Raw genomic sequence first — 18,193 nt, 5'->3', positions numbered from 1 at the left:
AGTTGTGGCGTTCCAAGCAGCTTCACTCGGCTTACCCACCAACAGAAGCCCTTTTTAGGGCATCAGTGTTCAGACCGACCGCATTCTGCGGAGGAGGATACGAGAGATGAAACAAATGGAAGACTAAATGGGGATATTTGTTGATATTAGTGGTTTAGGTCAGGGGTTCCCAAACTTTTCAGGCCGGGGCCCAGAAAATAAGGCGTCAGAGAGCCGCGGCCCAATGCACATCGTCTGGCTTTTTTTTTCTTTTTTTTGCCAGGCGGCCGATTTTTTAAGCCAAATATCACTTCAATCCTATTAAGTTAGTTCAAGTTAGTTATTCATTTATATGTGCTATTTATGAGAGTGCTAACTTGTTGCAAAATAATAATGATAATAATAATAGCCTCATTAAAATACTATTGTTGCTTCGGTTGTTTTCAGCGTTTTATGTGCATAATCTGTTATTTAGTTTGAAATGTTCGTTGAAATAAGTAGATTTTTCGTTTTTGTTTATTTATTAAGTTAATATAAAACCATATAGTCACATTTTAGAATACAATAGAATCGAATTTTAGAATACAACTAGAAACACTGTCCTGGCCTGCTTCTAAGTTCAGTGGCCTGACAAATTTTTTTTAATTTTTAATTTTTAATTTTTTTTTTTTTAAATCATCTCGCGGCCCACCCGTGGCTGCTCGCGGCCCACCTTTGGGTCGCGACCCCGACTTTGGGAACCACTGGTTTAGGTCATAAATACCTTCAGAGTTATTACCGCTCTTCCGACCGGGAGGCTGACGTGATTAACCCGTCGGTAGGGATCCACCAATTTATATTAGCAGACAATCGCAATAGAGACGATTTGGGATTTGAAAAGAATGATCGGAAATTGGGTCAGATTTGTAATTTCTCAGCCAGTTGTTGGCCTACTATAGAGTGTGTTGCTTCAGGCCTTGATCACATTGGGCGCCTTTTCTTCCACTCAAACCCGAGACATCGCGGTGTACACGGGGAATCGAAAGTGCACAGGGCGCAACGAGAGATACCACTGTAAGGGACAGAGCTCTGGAGACTAGCTGTACGGGACAGAGCCCTGGAGACTAGCTGTAGCGGACAGAGCCCTGGAGACTAGCTGTAGGGGACAGAGCCCTGGAGACTAGCTGTAGGGGACAGAGCCCTGGAGACTAGCTGTAGGGGACAGAGCCCTGGAGAATAGCTGTAGGGGACAGAGCCCTGGAGACTAGCTGTAGGGGACAGAGACCTGGAGACTAGCTGTAGGAGACAGAGACCTGGAGACTAGCTGTAGGAGACAGACTTGGAGACTAGCTGTAGGAGACAGAGCCCTGGAGACTAGCTGTAGGAGACAGAGCCCTGGAGACTAGCTGTAGGGGACAGAGCCCTGGAGACTAGCTGTAGGGGACAGAGCCCTGGAGAATAGCTGTAGGGGACAGAGCCCTGGAGACTAGCTGTAGGGGACAGAGACCTGGAGACTAGCTGTAGGAGACAGAGACCTGGAGACTAGCTGTAGGAGACAGAGCCCTGGAGACTAGCTGTAGGAGACAGACTTGGAGACTAGCTGTAGGAGACAGAGCCCTGGAGACTAGCTGTAGGGGACAGAGCCCTGGAGACTAGCTGTAGGGGACAGAGCCCTGGAGACTAGCTGTAGGGGACAGAGCCCTGGAGACTAGCTGTAGGGGACAGAGCCCTGGAGACTAGCTGTAGGGGACAGAGCCCTGGAGACTAGCTGTAGGGGACAGCCCTGGAGACTAGCTGTAGGGGACAGAGCCCTGGAGACTAGCTGTAGGAGACAGAGCCCTGGAGACTAGCTGTAGGAGACAGAGCCCTGGAGACTAGCTGTAGGGGACAGCCCTGGAGACTAGCTGTAGGGGACAGAGCCCTGGAGACTAGCTGTAGGAGACAGAGCCCTGGAGACTAGCTGTAGAGGACAGAGCCCTGGAGACTAGCTGTAGGAGACAGAGCCCTGGAGACTAGCTGTAGGGGACAGAGCCCTGGAGACTAGCTGTAGGGGACAGAGCCCTGGAGACTAGCTGTAGAGGACAGAGCCCTGGAGACTAGCTGTAGGGGACACAGCCCTGGAGACTAGCTGTAGGGGACAGAGCCCTGGAGACTAGCTGTAGGGGACAGAGCCCTGGAGACTAGCTGTAGGAGACAGATTTGGAGACTAGCTGTAGGAGACAGAACCCTGGAGACTAGCTGTAGGCGACAGAGCCCTGGAGACTAGCTGTTTGAAACACCTCCGGCAGAGAAGAGAGGGTCTCAGCTCTGACCTCCACCCTCAGACACTTGTTCTCAACCTCCCTCACGCCACACGAAGGCTGCATCATTAATGATTGTATAATGACATTTAAAAACGAGACAACGCCCCTTTTTCAGATGTTGAAAACCGTATGAAAATACAGTAAATGCAATTGTTGTTTGATTCATTGATTGAATTCATTCAAGGAATGCATCCCAGAAGGATAAATATCCTAGATAACCTGATTTTCTAATTCGCTAACCACTCAAGATTTTTTAGGAAAACATCCGCAAAAGGTATTTCAATGATTTGTATCGTATGCTGTGTGCGTGAGTTCTCTCCACCAAACTTAGTGGTAGTACACTGTGGATCTGGTGCGCCAGCCACAGTCACAGTTTACTCTGCCAATACCCCCCCCCCCCCCCATACTAAGGCTGTCCCCGAAGCTTGTTATTGGGATTCGAACTTCATCAGGGTTTTTCGAACGGACGTTCGAACCTTCGTTTTTAATTAAAACCGAATTATTTTTCTTTTTTAATTATCTTTTTATATAAATATCCTCAAACTAAATCCTCAATTTGAATAAAGTGATTAATCTGATTAAATGAGTTATTTTTTTTAATTAAATCAACTTTCCTTAATGAATATAACTCATCAGTTTTAATACTATAATATTAGTGTAACCTAATCTTTATCTGCAACTGTGAAGGAAAACCCCATTGGTTTAAACAGAATGAATAGACACTTTTTTTTAAATAAAAAATTCGAATGTTGATTTAGAATTCGAATGCCAACGTAACGAACGAAGGTCCAAACGTTTGGGCTCAGCCCTACCCCCCACATACACACACAAACACACAAACCCACGAGAAACAGCACGTCCCCAGCAGCCGCTGTGCCTCACGCCGTCCACGATGACATCACATGCCACAAATAGCTCTGAAGGTTAATATTCCATGTTTCTGCTGAAGGGGAGGCGGCCTAGCACCGTCTGAAGGAGATTAAAAAAAGTCCCAACGCTTTGGAAGTATTGTAACACCAGGCGCGTGAGTTCGCTTTCTCACCCGCTCAGCCGGCTTAATTAACCTCTGAAACCATTGAACAACAAACCTTGTTCTCATTCTCCTCTGTCTGTCTGGTGTACTCTGTTGGTGTAGTGTACTCTGCTGGTGTAGTGTACTCTGTTGGTGTAGTGTACTCTGTTGGTGTAGTGTACTCTGTTGGTGTAGTGTACTCTGCTGGTGTAGTGTACTCTGCTGGTGTAGTGTACTCTGTTGGTGTAGTGTACTCTGCTGGTGTAGTGTACTCTGTTGGTGTAGTGTACTCTGTTGGTGTAGTGTACTCTGCTGGTGTAGTGTACTCTGCTGGTGTAGTGTACTCTGTTGGTGTAGTGTACTCTGCTGTTGGTGTAGTGTACTCTGTTGGTGTAGTGTACTCTGTTGGTGTAGTGTACTCTGTTGGTGTAGTGTACTCTGTTGGTGTAGTGTACTCTGTTGGTGTAGTGTACTCTGCTGGTGTAGTGTACTCTGTTGGTGTAGTGTACTCTGCTGTTGGTGTAGTGTACTCTGCTGGTGTAGTGTACTCTGCTGGTGTAGTGTACTCTGCTGGTGTAGTGTACTCTGCTGGTGTAGTGTACTCTGCTGGTGTAGTGTACTCTGCTGGTGTAGTGTACTCTGTTGGTGTAGTGTACTCTGCTGTTGGTGTAGTGTACTCTGTTGGTGTAGTGTACTCTGTTGGTGTAGTGTACTCTGTTGGTGTAGTGTACTCTGTTGGTGTAGTGTACTCTGTTGGTGTAGTGTACTCTGCTGGTGTAGTGTACTCTGTTGGTGTAGTGTACTCTGCTGGTGTAGTGTACTCTGCTGTTGGTGTAGTGTACTCTGCTGGTGTAGTGTACTCTGCTGTTGGTGTAGTGTACTCTGCTGGTGTAGTGTACTCTGCTGTTGGTGTAGTGTACTCTGCTGGTGTAGTGTACTCTGCTGGTGTAGTGTACTCTGCTGGTGTAGTGTACTCTGCTGTTGTAGTGTACTCTGCTGTTGGTGTAGTGTACTCTGCTGGTGTAGTGTACTCTGTTGGTGTAGTGTACTCTGCTGTTGGTGTAGTGTACTCTGCTGTTGGTGTAGTGTACTCTGCTGTTGGTGTAGTGTACTCTGTTGGTGTAGTGTACTCTGTTGGTGTAGTGTACTCTGCTGTTGGTGTAGTGTACTCTGCTGGTGTAGTGTACTCTGTTGGTGTAGTGTACTCTGCTGGTGTAGTGTACTCTGTTGGTGTAGTGTACTCTGTTGGTGTAGTGTACTCTGCTGGTGTAGTGTACTCTGTTGGTGTAGTGTACTCTGCTGGTGTAGTGTACTCTGTTGGTGTAGTGTACTCTGTTGGTGTAGTGTACTCTGTTGGTGTAGTGTACTCTGTTGGTGTAGTGTACTCTGCTGGTGTAGTGTACTCTGTTGGTGTAGTGTACTCTGCTGGTGTAGTGTACTCTGTTGGTGTAGTGTACTCTGTTGGTGTAGTGTATTCTGCTGGTGTAGTGTACTCTGTTGGTGTAGTGTACTCTGCTGGTGTAGTGTACTCTGTTGGTGTAGTGTACTCTGTTGGTGTAGTGTACTCTGTTGGTGTAGTGTACTCTGTTGGTGTAGTGTACTCTGCTGGTGTAGTGTACTCTGTTGGTGTAGTGTACTCTGTTGGTGTAGTGTACTCTGCTGGTGTAGTGTACTCTGTTGGTGTAGTGTACTCTGTTGGTGTAGTGTACTCTGCTGGTGTAGTGTACTCTGTTGGTGTAGTGTACTCTGTTGGTGTAGTGTACTCTGCTGTTGGTGTAGTGTACTCTGTTGGTGTAGTGTACTCTGCTGGTGTAGTGTACTCTGCTGTTGGTGTAGTGTACTCTGCTGGTGTAGTGTACTCTGCTGTTGGTGTAGTGTACTCTGCTGTTGGTGTAGTGTACTCTGCTGGTGTAGTGTACTCTGCTGTTGGTGTAGTGTACTCTGCTGGTGTAGTGTACTCTGCTGATGTAGTGTACTCTGCTGGTGTAGTGTACTCTGTTGGTGTAGTGTACTCTGTTGGTGTAGTGTACTCTGCTGTTGGTGTAGTGTACTCTGTTGGTGTAGTGTACTCTGCTGGTGTAGTGTACTCTGTTGGTGTAGTGTACTCTGTTGGTGTAGTGTACTCTGCTGGTGTAGTGTACTCTGCTGGTGTAGTGTACTCTGCTGGTGTAGTGTACTCTGCTGTTGGTGTAGTGTACTCTGCTGGTGTAGTGTACTCTGTTGGTGTAGTGTACTCTGCTGGTGTAGTGTACTCTGCTGTTGGTGTAGTGTACTCTGCTGTTGTAGTGTACTCTGCTGGTGTAGTGTACTCTGTTGGTGTAGTGTACTCTGCTGGTGTAGTGTACTCTGTTGGTGTAGTGTACTCTGTTGGTGTAGTGTACTCTGCTGGTGTAGTGTACTCTGCTGGTGTAGTGTACTCTGCTGGTGTAGTGTATTCTGTTGGTGTAGTGTACTCTGTTGGTGTAGTGTACTCTGTTGGTGTAGTGTACTCTGCTGGTGTAGTGTACTCTGTTGGTGTAGTGTACTCTGTTGGTGTAGTGTACTCTGCTGGTGTAGTGTACTCTGTTGTTGGTGTAGTGTACTCTGCTGTTGTAGTGTACTCTGCTGTTGGTGTACTCTGTTGGTGTAGTGTACTCTGTTGGTGTAGTGTACTCTGCTGTTGGTGTAGTGTACTCTGCTGGTGTAGTGTACTCTGCTGGTGTAGTGTACTCTGCTGGTGTAGTGTACTCTGTTGGTGTAGTGTACTCTGTTGGTGTAGTGTACTCTGCTGGTGTAGTGTACTCTGTTGGTGTAGTGTACTCTGTTGGTGTAGTGTACTCTGCTGGTGTAGTGTACTCTGCTGGTGTAGTGTACTCTGTTGGTGTAGTGTACTCTGTTGGTGTAGTGTACTCTGCTGTTGGTGTAGTGTACTCTGCTGGTGTAGTGTACTCTGTTGGTGTAGTTTACTCTGTTGGTGTAGTGTACTCTGTTGGTGTAGTGTACTCTGCTGCTGGTGTAGTGTACTCTGTTGGTGTAGTGTACTCTGCTGGTGTAGTGTACTCTGCTGGTGTAGTGTACTCTGCTGTTGTACTGTGTTGGTGTAGTGTACTCTGCTGGTGTAGTGTACTCTGCTGCTGTCAGGGCTGTCAGGGCTCGAGACTAATGATGTCCCGTCGTCCCCTGGACGATCAAATATTGATTTGGGACGAACAGAAATCTTTGCCAGGACACAAACGGGACGAAGAGGATTTTTTTTTCTCACATTCAAAGGAAATGTCAATTAGCCGACTGTCAGTGCGCGCATATATTGCTGTCAAATGGTGCATGTCTCGTGCTGACTAAGTTGACAGAGTTCACTGAAGTCTAAACGTAGTGTGATTTGCGAATCCAATGACTATCTCCGCCTCCCAACGCAGCGATACGCTAATCCAGCTGCAGCTCCTGCCCACCATTCTCATCAGCAAACCACACTAGGTTCACTCGCTCTTCTCTCACAGCCACACTCTGCTGCTGCTGCACGGCTTGCCCCTCCTCCCCCTCACAGACCCGTGGCATGTCAACAAACCCTTAGCACCTCAGAGCTCCTCTTTCAACATGACAAGCATTAAACAAAATGGCCCAGTCATCTATTCACTTTTGTTTAATACATGAGGCGTTGTCTAATGTTATATAGCTCCTGATATCAACGTCTGATATCAGTTTGGCATTCGTTTTCGCAAATGCTGGCTAGCGTTGGCTAACTAGCTAGCGCTCGTGAGCTAACGTTAGCTACCTAGCTAACGTTACTGTTTAAACAAAACTACACAGTCAACTATTCACTTTAGTTTAATACATGATGCATTGTCTATCTGGCTAGCTACTGATAGCTCCTGATATCAACAAATGCGCATTTCAGTTTAAGAATGATAGGGATGCCCCGTGCCGATCGATCGGCCAGCATGATACCTCCGTTAGCTAGGTAGCTAACGTTAGCTCACTGTTTTAACTAAATTACCCAGTAAACTAAATAGTTCACTTTATTTAATACATGATGCATTGTCTAACGGCATCTAGCCGGCTAGCAGTAGCTACAGATAGCTCCTGATATCAATGTCTTATAACATAATTTACATTATATTAAGATGGTAATGCTGAATGTGATTTGACCAAAGCAGAGTATACACACGGACAGTGGAGCTGTTTGCAGATAGTGAGCATTTTGACTTGTTGCGTGGTGGCGATGTCTCGCAGATGATACAACTACAAGTATAATTATATAATATATTTTATTATTAATTTATTTAAAAAAATTACCAACAGGGAACTGCATCCAACAATACAACCCCTGAGTCTAAGGTAAGGACACATTTAAATCACAGAAGTGTAATGTTAGTCTATTGGAACTGTATGTTATCGACACGTTCTAGTTATAGCTGCTTATTATCTTTGTGCTTACAATAATCAAAAGGTATGGTACACAGTTGGTCTCACCCTCTGTGCCATTATCGGCACAAAATATGTCCCCATATGATCAAATCGACGTTGATAGATTATATATATTTAATAATTTTTGGGACTGTTTACATTCACTTTGGGACGGTTAAAACTGTATTTCGGGACGGTTCTGGGACGGTGGTGAGAAAAGTTAGTCTGGAGCCCTGGCTGCTGTACTGAGCTGGACCTGATAACCCAGCAGATTGAGTATGTGGTGAGCAAGTTAACGCACTTCTCTTTTCTGACAAACAAGCCTTTCCTGAGGGCTAAGAGATTACAGGTCTCTGTTTCAGTGGCTTTTTTTCCGTGTCCACCCTCTCTGTTTCTCTCTCTCTCCGTTTCTCTCTCTGTTTCTCTAACTGTGTTTTTCTCTTTCTCTCTCTGTTTCTCTCTCCTCCCCCCTCTCTTCCTCTCTCCATTCTCTACCCCCCCTCACTCTTACTGACTGCGTTTGTCTCTCTCTCTCTCTCTGCGCCCCTCTCTCTTACTGACTCTCACACTGTTTTCTCTCTCACAGTTTCTCTCTCCCCCTCTCTCTTACTGACTCACACTGTTTTCTCTCTCACAGTTTCTCTCTCCCCCTCTCTCTTACTGACTCACACTGTTTTCTCTCTCTCACAGTTTCTCTCTCCCCCTCTCTTACTGACTCTCTCACACTGTTTCTCTCTCACACTGTTTCTCTCTCTCCCCCTCTCTCTTACTGACTGCATTTGTCTCTCTCTGCGCCCCTCTCTCTTACTGACTGCATTTGTCTCTATCTCTGCACCCCTCTCTCTTACTGACTGCGTTTGTCTCTCTCTCTCTGCGCCCCTCTCTCTGTAATCTGTTTCGGTGAAGAGTGAGAGTGAAAAATGCGATTATTAAAAAAATAATATTATAATAATAATATATGATTTTTTTTGTTGTTGTTGCTAAATCAACTCTGCCTCTCTTTGTTAACACTTTGATCGCCAGGCTTAAATTCATAATTTTCATTCACATATTCATACTAAAATACGGTCTAAAGTATAAGTATGTTTTTATCGTTTTCTGCAGCTTTCTTCAGAACGTGATTTATAGCCCAAAATGAATTATATTGATGATCAAATACAGTTTGATAGCAATCTGCGCGAGATAAAAAAATTTCAAATGGACGTGCTTCTAAAGTTACTACTGATCATCTGATGTTGATCGGATGGGGGGGGGGGGGGGGGGGGTCGTTTATAATTCCGTGGCCAACGTTATATGATTCATCTAGTGTGGGTGATATGATCATTAGAGCAGTTAGTATCGAACACGTTAGAAAATAACGTTGAATCTTACCGTAGCTTCCTCGTAGCGTTGGGCGATGAGCGTGGAACAGACATTTTCCTATTATGGGATGTAGAAATATGCGATCCATTTCCAGGTTGTATAATAGTATATACGTCCAAATCATGTTGTTTATCGAGTTATTTGCAACCGATCGGTGTCCAGTGTATCAAGATGGAGTCCCGCTAATGATAGCGAGTGCCCGGACGAAATATGGGAGACCACCACTTCCGGCCCATCACTTCCTGTTTGGGCGATCCGCCGATCGGCCACCAGATGGCGCTCTTGAACCGTTGGAGAGTTGAGAGGGGATCAACAGTATATCTCAAGTGTCCGGGGGAGAAATATGATTTCGATCACAGATTTTTGAAATATTGACATCAAAGACGTGGTACGGCGTCTTTGGCAGAATGAGCATGGCGAGGAAAGACGTCGTACGGCGGTTTTGGCGACCATAGTGTTAACTACAACAAGCAATGCTGTTTGTTATTTAAGATGAGGTCGGACTCTGCACTGACAGATTTGTGTTCATTGTGCTGCTTTTATAAAGCCTCAAATGACTGCTTACAATATTTCATGAAAGCAAAGTGTTTCGTTTGTCTAAGATTTAAAAAGGTTTAAACTTTACAGCACTGACAAAGTTGAACAAAGTGCTGTACAAGTCCCACAACATTAAAAAAAAAAAAAAAATCGTCCCTGAAGCTTCGAATTCCAAAAAATTATTCGAAGGTCAGCCTATCTATCTTCTTGTCTGGAGAAGACGCGAAGAGCAATGTTGGCATCTTCCTTTAACACATTGACTGCCAGCCATTGTACCCATCAATATAGCCACCGTTGAAAGCCTATGGAGATGTTTACCTTCTTTGCAGGGCTATAACTTTTTGTATTTTATTGCTATATTTTAATTACTATGGCCCATTCAACATCGATTATCTATCGTTCCGGATGTGGGAACGTTATATTTTTTCATTCATACATTGTTGTGTTAATACCGTCTTGAATATAAGTATGTTTATAAGCTTTTCTGCTGTAATTCCAAAAACGCTAGTTATAGGCCCAAACGCATATGATAGATTATCGATTGCCGTTTCTTTCCTATACACGCTATATTAAAAAATACAAATGTATATGATCGGTATACATTATGCTTCATCATGCGTGGAGGAAAGGGGGGGCGGGGGTCGTCTATAATTCCTTTATCGTCAGTAACGGCTTTATGTAGTATGGGTTGATATATTGATCAGACTGTTTGCAAACAAAGAAACGCACAATCGGGCTGAAAATAACATTACTGTCCTCTTACCGTTCGCCGATGAGACTGGAAGAAAAAGATCCCAATTATTTGAAGCGATCCAAATGCACGCCAGTGTTCGTCTGTAGTCCCGTAGCAAGATATTACTGCCGGAGGGATTTCCTCGACGCACCGATCACAACTTCCGGTTTTGAGAGTGTAACTCGCCAGACCATCCACCAGGCGGCGGTATTGAGGCGTTGCAATCTCATTCAGGGTCCCGCTGCAGCTCCGGAGGTTGGCTGGATGAATTATGAATGCCATGGCGAAAAAATGAAATATTGATTTTAAAAAAAACGGCGTACGACGTTGTTGGCGTTCAACGCATGACGGGCAAACACGTCGTAAGCCGTTTTTGGTGACCAATGTGTTAAGAATTTGTCAATTTGATGGTCTAACTAATGGAACAACAAATCCGAAAAACCAATGTTAAATCTCATATTTGTGATGTCATCGGCATTATGTCTTAAGCTAACAAACAACACAACATCAGTCTTTCCCATTCATCGTCTATAAGTCTGTTACTCCATATATGCTGAATGGGAAAGACTGGTGTTGTTTGTTAGCGTAAGACATTATACCTGATGACATTACAGATCTTACTTCTCTGGTTTCTGGCTTTGGGAGAGATTAGCTCATGGTCAAGTCAAGAGTTTTATTTGTCACGGCATACAAGTATACAATGAAATGCGGGTGGTCTTGCCCGCAACGATGTGCAATACAGTAGTAACAACATATAATAGAATCCAATAAAACAACATTGTGCAATAAACATATAATAGAATCCAATAAAACAACATTGTGCAATAAACAGGTAACATAGTAGGGCATATCGGTATTTGTACATAAGTTATTTACAGAGCATGGATGACATGCTAGGTCCTTTGTTAGTGCATATACACTGTTACTATACTATTTTTAAAGTGACCTTTCCTTAGTGGCCATAAGTGTGGGCGTGTGCAGCATGAGTGTGTGCTTGCTCATGTTAAAGTGGCTGCTAGTGTGCGAGCGTGTACAGCGTGCGTGTCGTGTGTGTGTGCTCATGTGTGTTTATGCGTGGAGAGTTCAGTGTTCAAGGCTCTGATGGCCTGGGGGAAGAAGCTGAGCCGAAGTCTCTCTGTCCTAGTAGCTGGGGTTCGCAGGCGTCTGCCTGACCTCAGCAGCTTGAACAGGCTGTTGTTGGGGTGGTGAGGGTCTTTCATTATTCTGCAGGCTCTGGATTTGCACCTCTTGTTGTATAGAACCTGCAGGGGAGGTAGTGCAATACCCGTGGTACGCTCGGCTGAGCGCACCACTCTCTGTAGGGCCTTCTTGTCCTGTGCCGTGCTGTTTCCATACCAGGCAGTGATGTTTCCAGTCGAGATGCTCTCTACAGCTCCGGAGTAGAAGGACTGGAGTATCTTCCCAGATACTCTGAACTTCCTTAACTGTCTCAGGTGGTAGAGGCGCTGCTTGGCCTTTTTTACGACTGAGTCTATGTGTGTTGTCCATGTCAGATCCTCTGAGATGTGGACCCCCAGGTACTTAAAGCTGCTCACCCTGTCCACGGTAGCCCCGTTTATCCTCAGTGGTGTGTGTGTCTCCTGCTGTCCTCTCCTATAATCCACAATCAGCTCCTTGGTTTTACCAATGTTCAGGAGCAGGCTGTTGTCCTGGCACCAGCGTTCCAGTACCTCAACCTCCTCCCGGTAGGCCTTCTCGTCGTTGTCCGAGATCAGCCCCACCACCACCGTGTCGTCTGCAAACTTCACTATGGAGTTGGAGCTGAACTTGGCCACACAATCGTGTGTGTAGAGTGAGTACAGCAGGGGCCTCAGAACACAGCCCTGGGGGGACCCGATGCTCAGGGTGATGGTGTTGGAGGTCTGACCCCCCACCCTGACCGCCTGGGGTCTTTCACTCAGAAAGTCCAGTACCCAGGCGCTCAGGGCAGAGCTCAGACCCAGCTCGATCAGCTTGTCCACCAGTCTGGTGGGGACTATGGTGTTGAACGCTGAGCTGTAGTCAATGAACAACAGTCTCACATAGCCCCCCTTCTGGCGGTCAAGGTGAGAGAGGGTGCTGTGCAGTACCTGGGAGACCGTGTCGTCAGTGGACCTGTTTGTCCTGTATGCAAATTGCATAGGGTCCATATCACTGGGGAGGGAGGCACAAATGTGCTCCTTGGCCAGCCTCTCGAAACATTTCATGGCCACAGAGGTGAGTGCCACCGGTCTGTAGTCATTGAGACATGTTGGGGAGGGTTTCTTCGGTACAGGGATGATGGTAGACATCTTGAAGCAGGCAGGGACCACTGACTCCGCCAGGGATTGATTAAATATGGCGGTGAACACAGGGGCTAGCTGGTTGGCACAGGACTTAAGTATGCGTCCTGTTATACCATCTGGGCCAGCCGTTGTTCACAATCATCAAATGAACTTTCCTCGACCACGGACATGACGTAACGTGGAAATGACACATTTAGAATAAAAAAATTGCCAGCGTGGCCTCTTTTAATCTGAATGTAGCCCTGATTTGTCTCCATAATATTATGACATTTGAAGAGATCCCCAGTATTTTTGTATGTGTCTCGATGTTTGTTTCCTGGTACGATTAGGGCTTCTTGTATTCATTACTTATCACCCCTGCAGTCTTCTTAAAAGTACACTCAACGATGACATCAGTCGCATCAGCACTGCTTTAATCCAATAATGACTGCGATGTAGAATGTTAATAGAATGTTTGTAACAAATGTACCCTGCTGGGATCTACAGAAATAATCTAGGATTTGGATCTCCTTGGATGTGGGACTGTATAGAAACAACTTGATGTTTTGGGGCCTGAATCAAAGCCCTCTTTTCTTTTGTACAAAATATTGGATTGAAGCGCTGCGTCGGTACTCGATTATTTATACCAACGGGAATCGGGAGCTCTTTGGGACGGGATAGATCAATAGCAATTAAGAGGTCTCCTAAGTAGAATAGCTCACAATATGTTCAGTTATCTCTGGGAAAATCTCTTTAAAAAAAAGAAGAAATGTCCAAGGCACACTGTTCCGTAGCAATACTTAAAGGGGAGATGAAGCGTTAAACAATATGAGCTTAGTTTGTTTGTTGTGTACCTTGGGTAAGACATGGTCCTATAATCAAATGTGAAATCCTGCTTATTTGTCTGAAAACTCAAATGTAATTTCCTCGTTTTTGCCATGGGCGCCGCCATTTTAGATTTAGGATGGTGACGTGATGGTTTGGGCTGGGTCCCGGTTTACAGTGCTGGTTAGATAGCTACGTAAATATGGAGTGTCGTGAAAGTCAGTCGGTAAATTGTCAACCAAATGTAACGTTACCTACAGAAAAAATATATATTATATAATTATACTTGTAGTTGTATTATCTGCGAGACATCGCCACCACGCAACAAGTCAAAACGCTCCGCTATCTGCAAACCGCTCCACTGTCTGTGTGTGTTTATACTGTGCTTTGGTCAAATCACATTCAGCATTAGGTATCAGTTTCCTTTTTTCCCTCCCTCAATAATATTATGTTATTTATGTACGTTATCATTATGTAAACAAATGCACATATGGATTGTTTGCTGCATTGCAACGTTTCTGAATGAATTGAAGCATTAATAAATAAGCAAATAATTAAATTAGATGTCTAACATTTGTGTTTTTAATTAGCATAGTTTAAATAAATATGAATTCAAGACGTTAAATACTGAATTAACGACACATTTATTAACAGGCTGAAAAAAACAATTACCCTATTTAATAAACACTGTGCGTAAAATATAGGCTATGCGGTGGTAAAAGGCAACTTTGGCTATAGCCTTCTAAAACAGGCTAAACTTCGTTTTGGCTTCTTGAGTTCACATTTCTTTGGTTTGCAGTGGTGCATCTGCGGGCCAATGTTCCGAGACATTACATTTGATTAGTTAGGCTATTTGAATACACCAGCCCTAAATGGTGGATTCAAATAGCCTAACAATTATATAAATATGTCTCGGAACATTGGCAGTTGCGTTGTTGCAGGTGTGAATTAAAGAAGTTAATACTAATAACAGGCTGAAAAAACAATTAGCCTATTTAATAGGCTAAACACGGCGCATAAAATATAGGCTAAACAGTGTGTAAAAGTGCGATGTCTTTTATGCTGCGCTGTGACAGCACTCCATCGTGACAGCCAACTGAAGCGAGTGGGCCATACATCCCAAACTTTGTAATCCTGCGTCTTCCATGCATTTGACCACGTTTTGGGCATTATCTCAGAGTATGACGTGAATATTTTCTTTCGGAATATGCCACGTCTGGAACATATTCTCGAATGCTGTTGCCAGCGCTGCAGCCTGCAGCAGTATGGGAGCCGGAGAACTCTTGGGAATGCAGGAGCGCTTTACGGAGTTGGAAGTCTGCGTCAATCCACTGAGCTGTCAAACTCAGCATTGACATGGGGCTGACATCAGAGCTCCAAATATCACTGGTAAAGCTAATTGAAGAAACGTCTTCTTTCAGAAGGCTATCAATGTGCGAATACACTGCCTGGTAGAGCTCGGGTACAGGGCGACCTGGGAGAGTGTAACGCGGTCGTCGAGCCCTATGAATCCATTACTTTTCATGGCCTTCTGACTACCACTGTTATACGCACATGTGCCCTCTAACGTGGTTTGCATTAGTGGCCGCTTTGTTTCCTCTGACTTTTTTTGCGCCAATAATAACGAGTTGAGTTCACCATGTAGGCTGCACTTCATCTCGATATTCAGCCGAACGCATGAATGCGGAGTCTGGCATCAGTTTGCTTACATCAAACACAATGAATGGTTTTGTTACACACGTATTATTATTCTGCATTTTTCTGGAGGTCCAGATTAATGGGTGGCGTTGGTTCAACGGAGGGGTATGGATTGGGCTATCACCTAAAGTCCACGTTTATTATTTTCTCCCTATATATATATACCGGTATATATATATTGTTTTATTTGTAAGATATATATTGGGCTATCACCTAAAGTCCACGTTTATTATTTTCTCCCTATATATATATATATATATATATATATATATATATATATATATATACCGGTATATATATATTGTTTTATTTGTAAGATATATATTTACTGTCGACCTGATAGTTTTATTGTTCGCCCGTATATTCTCCTTGTATCGCCGCTGCTTACGGCGCGCATTGGAACGGAGACAAAGTTGTACCGTTAGTTTTGTATACAGCCGAGCCACTCAACACATATTGAACGGAGAATAAGATAACAGTTAGTTGGAGAATAAAAGTGAGGAGAGAGGTGTTTTGCTACAGCGCTGTGGTGGTAACGTTAGTGCCGTTATTAGTTGGAAACTGTTGTGGTGTTGCCAAGGGAGAGGAGGAATACCATACTCCCGCATCGATCTGCCGACGGCGACGGGCAGAGGATAACAGAGAAAGAAGAGACGTTTAGACTGAGTTCGGTTGAGGCAACCAACAGACTTTAGGTGATTGCCTAATCTATACCTTTCTGTTGAACTAATTCTAATTATTAATCTGGACCTTCAGAACATGCAGTATTATTAATTTGCTCAAATGTCGTGGCCTCACACAGTGCCAACTGCAGGTCTCGCCATGTCAGGTGCCAACTGCAGGTCTCGCCATATCAAAGATGACAGAGCATCAGGGTTCGAAATTAACGGGGGCTTGAGGCATAATGCCCTTGAAAATGGACAAAATGCCCTCGAAAATCAGTTAAGGGGGGCACTTAATGCCCCCGACAGTTTACTAATTATATATATATATTTATCCGGTAATGGAGCGTCTGTGTATCGTACGGTTCAGATGACGCGCAAATAAAAAAATTTATTTGGCGGAGCCGGTGTTCTGCACTGGCTGCAGGCAGCAGCAGCAGCACTACAGCCTGGTGCTAGTCAGTTTGTGTAGAAATGGCACGCACAATATAAATCAATCTTCATTACGACTTTAAAAACATAGCCATTAACATTACATAGGCCTACACACATCTTGCCATAGCGTTAGCAGTTTGTAAACACAACGCACGTTTTAACTATGGTAGCCCGACGCAGCCCGCAAGCTAATACTGTACAGTCAATGAAATGTCACCGTAGCTACTAGCTACTGTAGCAGAGGAGGAAATGGGAGTCTGAGAGGCGGGGTGTTTAAAGACAATGATAGGCGTTTATTCAACATCCAAGAAGGCTAACATACAACTGTGTTTTACTAACTCCAACCGGGACTATTGCTGCTTTCGTGCTGCTTGTTGATGTTATGATCTCCTCCTAACGTGACCGGAGCTGAAGGTGCCACACGCTAAAATGTCCGTGGAGACCCGGCGCCAACCCATAGATAGTTCCAACTCACCGAATTACGTAATCCACCACAGTTGCACTCAATATTTAAATAATGTTAGTCTAAATAAATGTAGACAGAAACATAATAATTTCAAGCAGAAAACGAATCTTTCCATTAAGAACTGACGATCAGGGAATTTAAACATGGTTGACATTGTTTTTGTGTGTTTATATTAATTAAAGAAAGGAAAATCTAGTGCTGGCTGAGCATATTGTTTGTTTGCACTAAGTTAATACTTTGACAAATGTAGCCTATATTTTTCAGTCAGTTCGGTCTTTGTGTGCCAAACATTATTTAAGGCTGTAAACACTGTAAACCTTTTATTTTATTTTTAATAAATGAGAAGCATGTTTAAATTTGAGTGTTAAATTTTTTTTAATAAAAATTAACGTATATCGAACTGAAAACCGTGACCCCAAAATTGTGATACAAACCAAACCGTCCATTTTGTGAACCGTCCCACCCCTACCGTTTATCATAAAAATTCAGTGCCCCCGAAATAAATAAAAAAAAGCCCCCGAAAATCAATTAAGGGGGGCAAAAAAAGCCCTTGAAAAAAATGTTAATTTCTAACCCTGCAGAGCATGCAGCATCCCCCTGTTGGGGTTGCTCAATGCTGTAAAATATTACATAAATGTGTTTTTATGAATAACAATATTTGAAGAGCCTAATAATATTGCTACAGCGTGCTGCAGGTAGTAGTAGCTAGGTACGTGGGAGGCTGCGGGCCATCTCTGTGACGTCAGCATTTAGCGTGAACAAAATGGCGGCGCACATGTTGATAAATTCTACATAAATGGACATAACAGGGCGGCTACGTGGCGTAGTGGGCAAGGCGCTCGCCACGAAACCTGGAGACGCTGGGCTTGCCCAGCGCTCCACATTTGCTTTCAGTTTAGCTGGTCGTCCGTACTAATACACATTGGCCGTATTAGGGTGTGGGAAACTGATGGGTGGGGATCGGGCGTTGTGGACAGCGACTCCTACAGGTCGGTTGGTGCGCCTGCGCAGTAGAATCAGGAAGTGTCGGGGGCAGCGTGAGCCTCCCACGTGTTACTCCTCGCCACTGAGAGATCGAGCTGCGCAGGTGAAAAGATGCGACTGCTGTTACCTCAAGTACCGGAGGGGACTTGTGCTATGTATGACTTAGTCCACATTGCAGCCGGCTTGTGGGAGGCAAGAAACGGCGTTCGTGACAGGGGAGGGTTGAATTGGATGATACGAAATTGGGATGGGAGAAAATATAGAAAATGGGAGAAAAAGTGGATAAAAAAAAAAGAATTTGGACATAACAAATCTTTTTTCTTAGAAACGGCTTATTTTTATGTGATTTTTTTCTGTGGTTTATCTAAATACTAATTTGATGCTATGACTATGTTTATATCGCTATGCTTCATCTCCCCTTTAAAATAAAAAATAAATATGTTTTGTCTTTTTGTGTTCCTACCAGGTTTTAAAGAGGCCAGAATATTTTGGGAAGTTTGGGAAGATCCACAAGGTGGTTATCAACAACAGCACATCGTACGCCGGCTCGCAGGTGAGTGCTAACAACATC

At 44.2% G+C, this 18,193-nt stretch overlaps 1 protein-coding gene across 2 annotated transcripts in view; it reads left to right on the top strand.

Annotated features, from left to right (window-relative positions):
* Window positions 1-18,193, top strand: part of cnot4b (CCR4-NOT transcription complex, subunit 4b) — a 139,072-nt gene that overhangs the window by 77,989 nt on the left and 42,890 nt on the right. For both annotated transcript variants that reach the window (XM_084330029.1, XM_084330030.1), the window contains exon 4: window positions 18,089-18,175. In XM_084330029.1, coding sequence (XP_084186155.1) covers window positions 18,089-18,175 — 87 coding nt within the window. The remainder of the gene's footprint in view (window positions 1-18,088; window positions 18,176-18,193) is intronic.

This window comes from Notolepis coatsorum, assembly GCF_963971535.1.
Source record: "Notolepis coatsorum genome assembly, chromosome: 15".
NCBI lineage: Eukaryota > Metazoa > Chordata > Actinopteri > Aulopiformes > Paralepididae > Notolepis > Notolepis coatsorum.
This window is presented reverse-complemented; position numbering and strand designations above follow the sequence as displayed.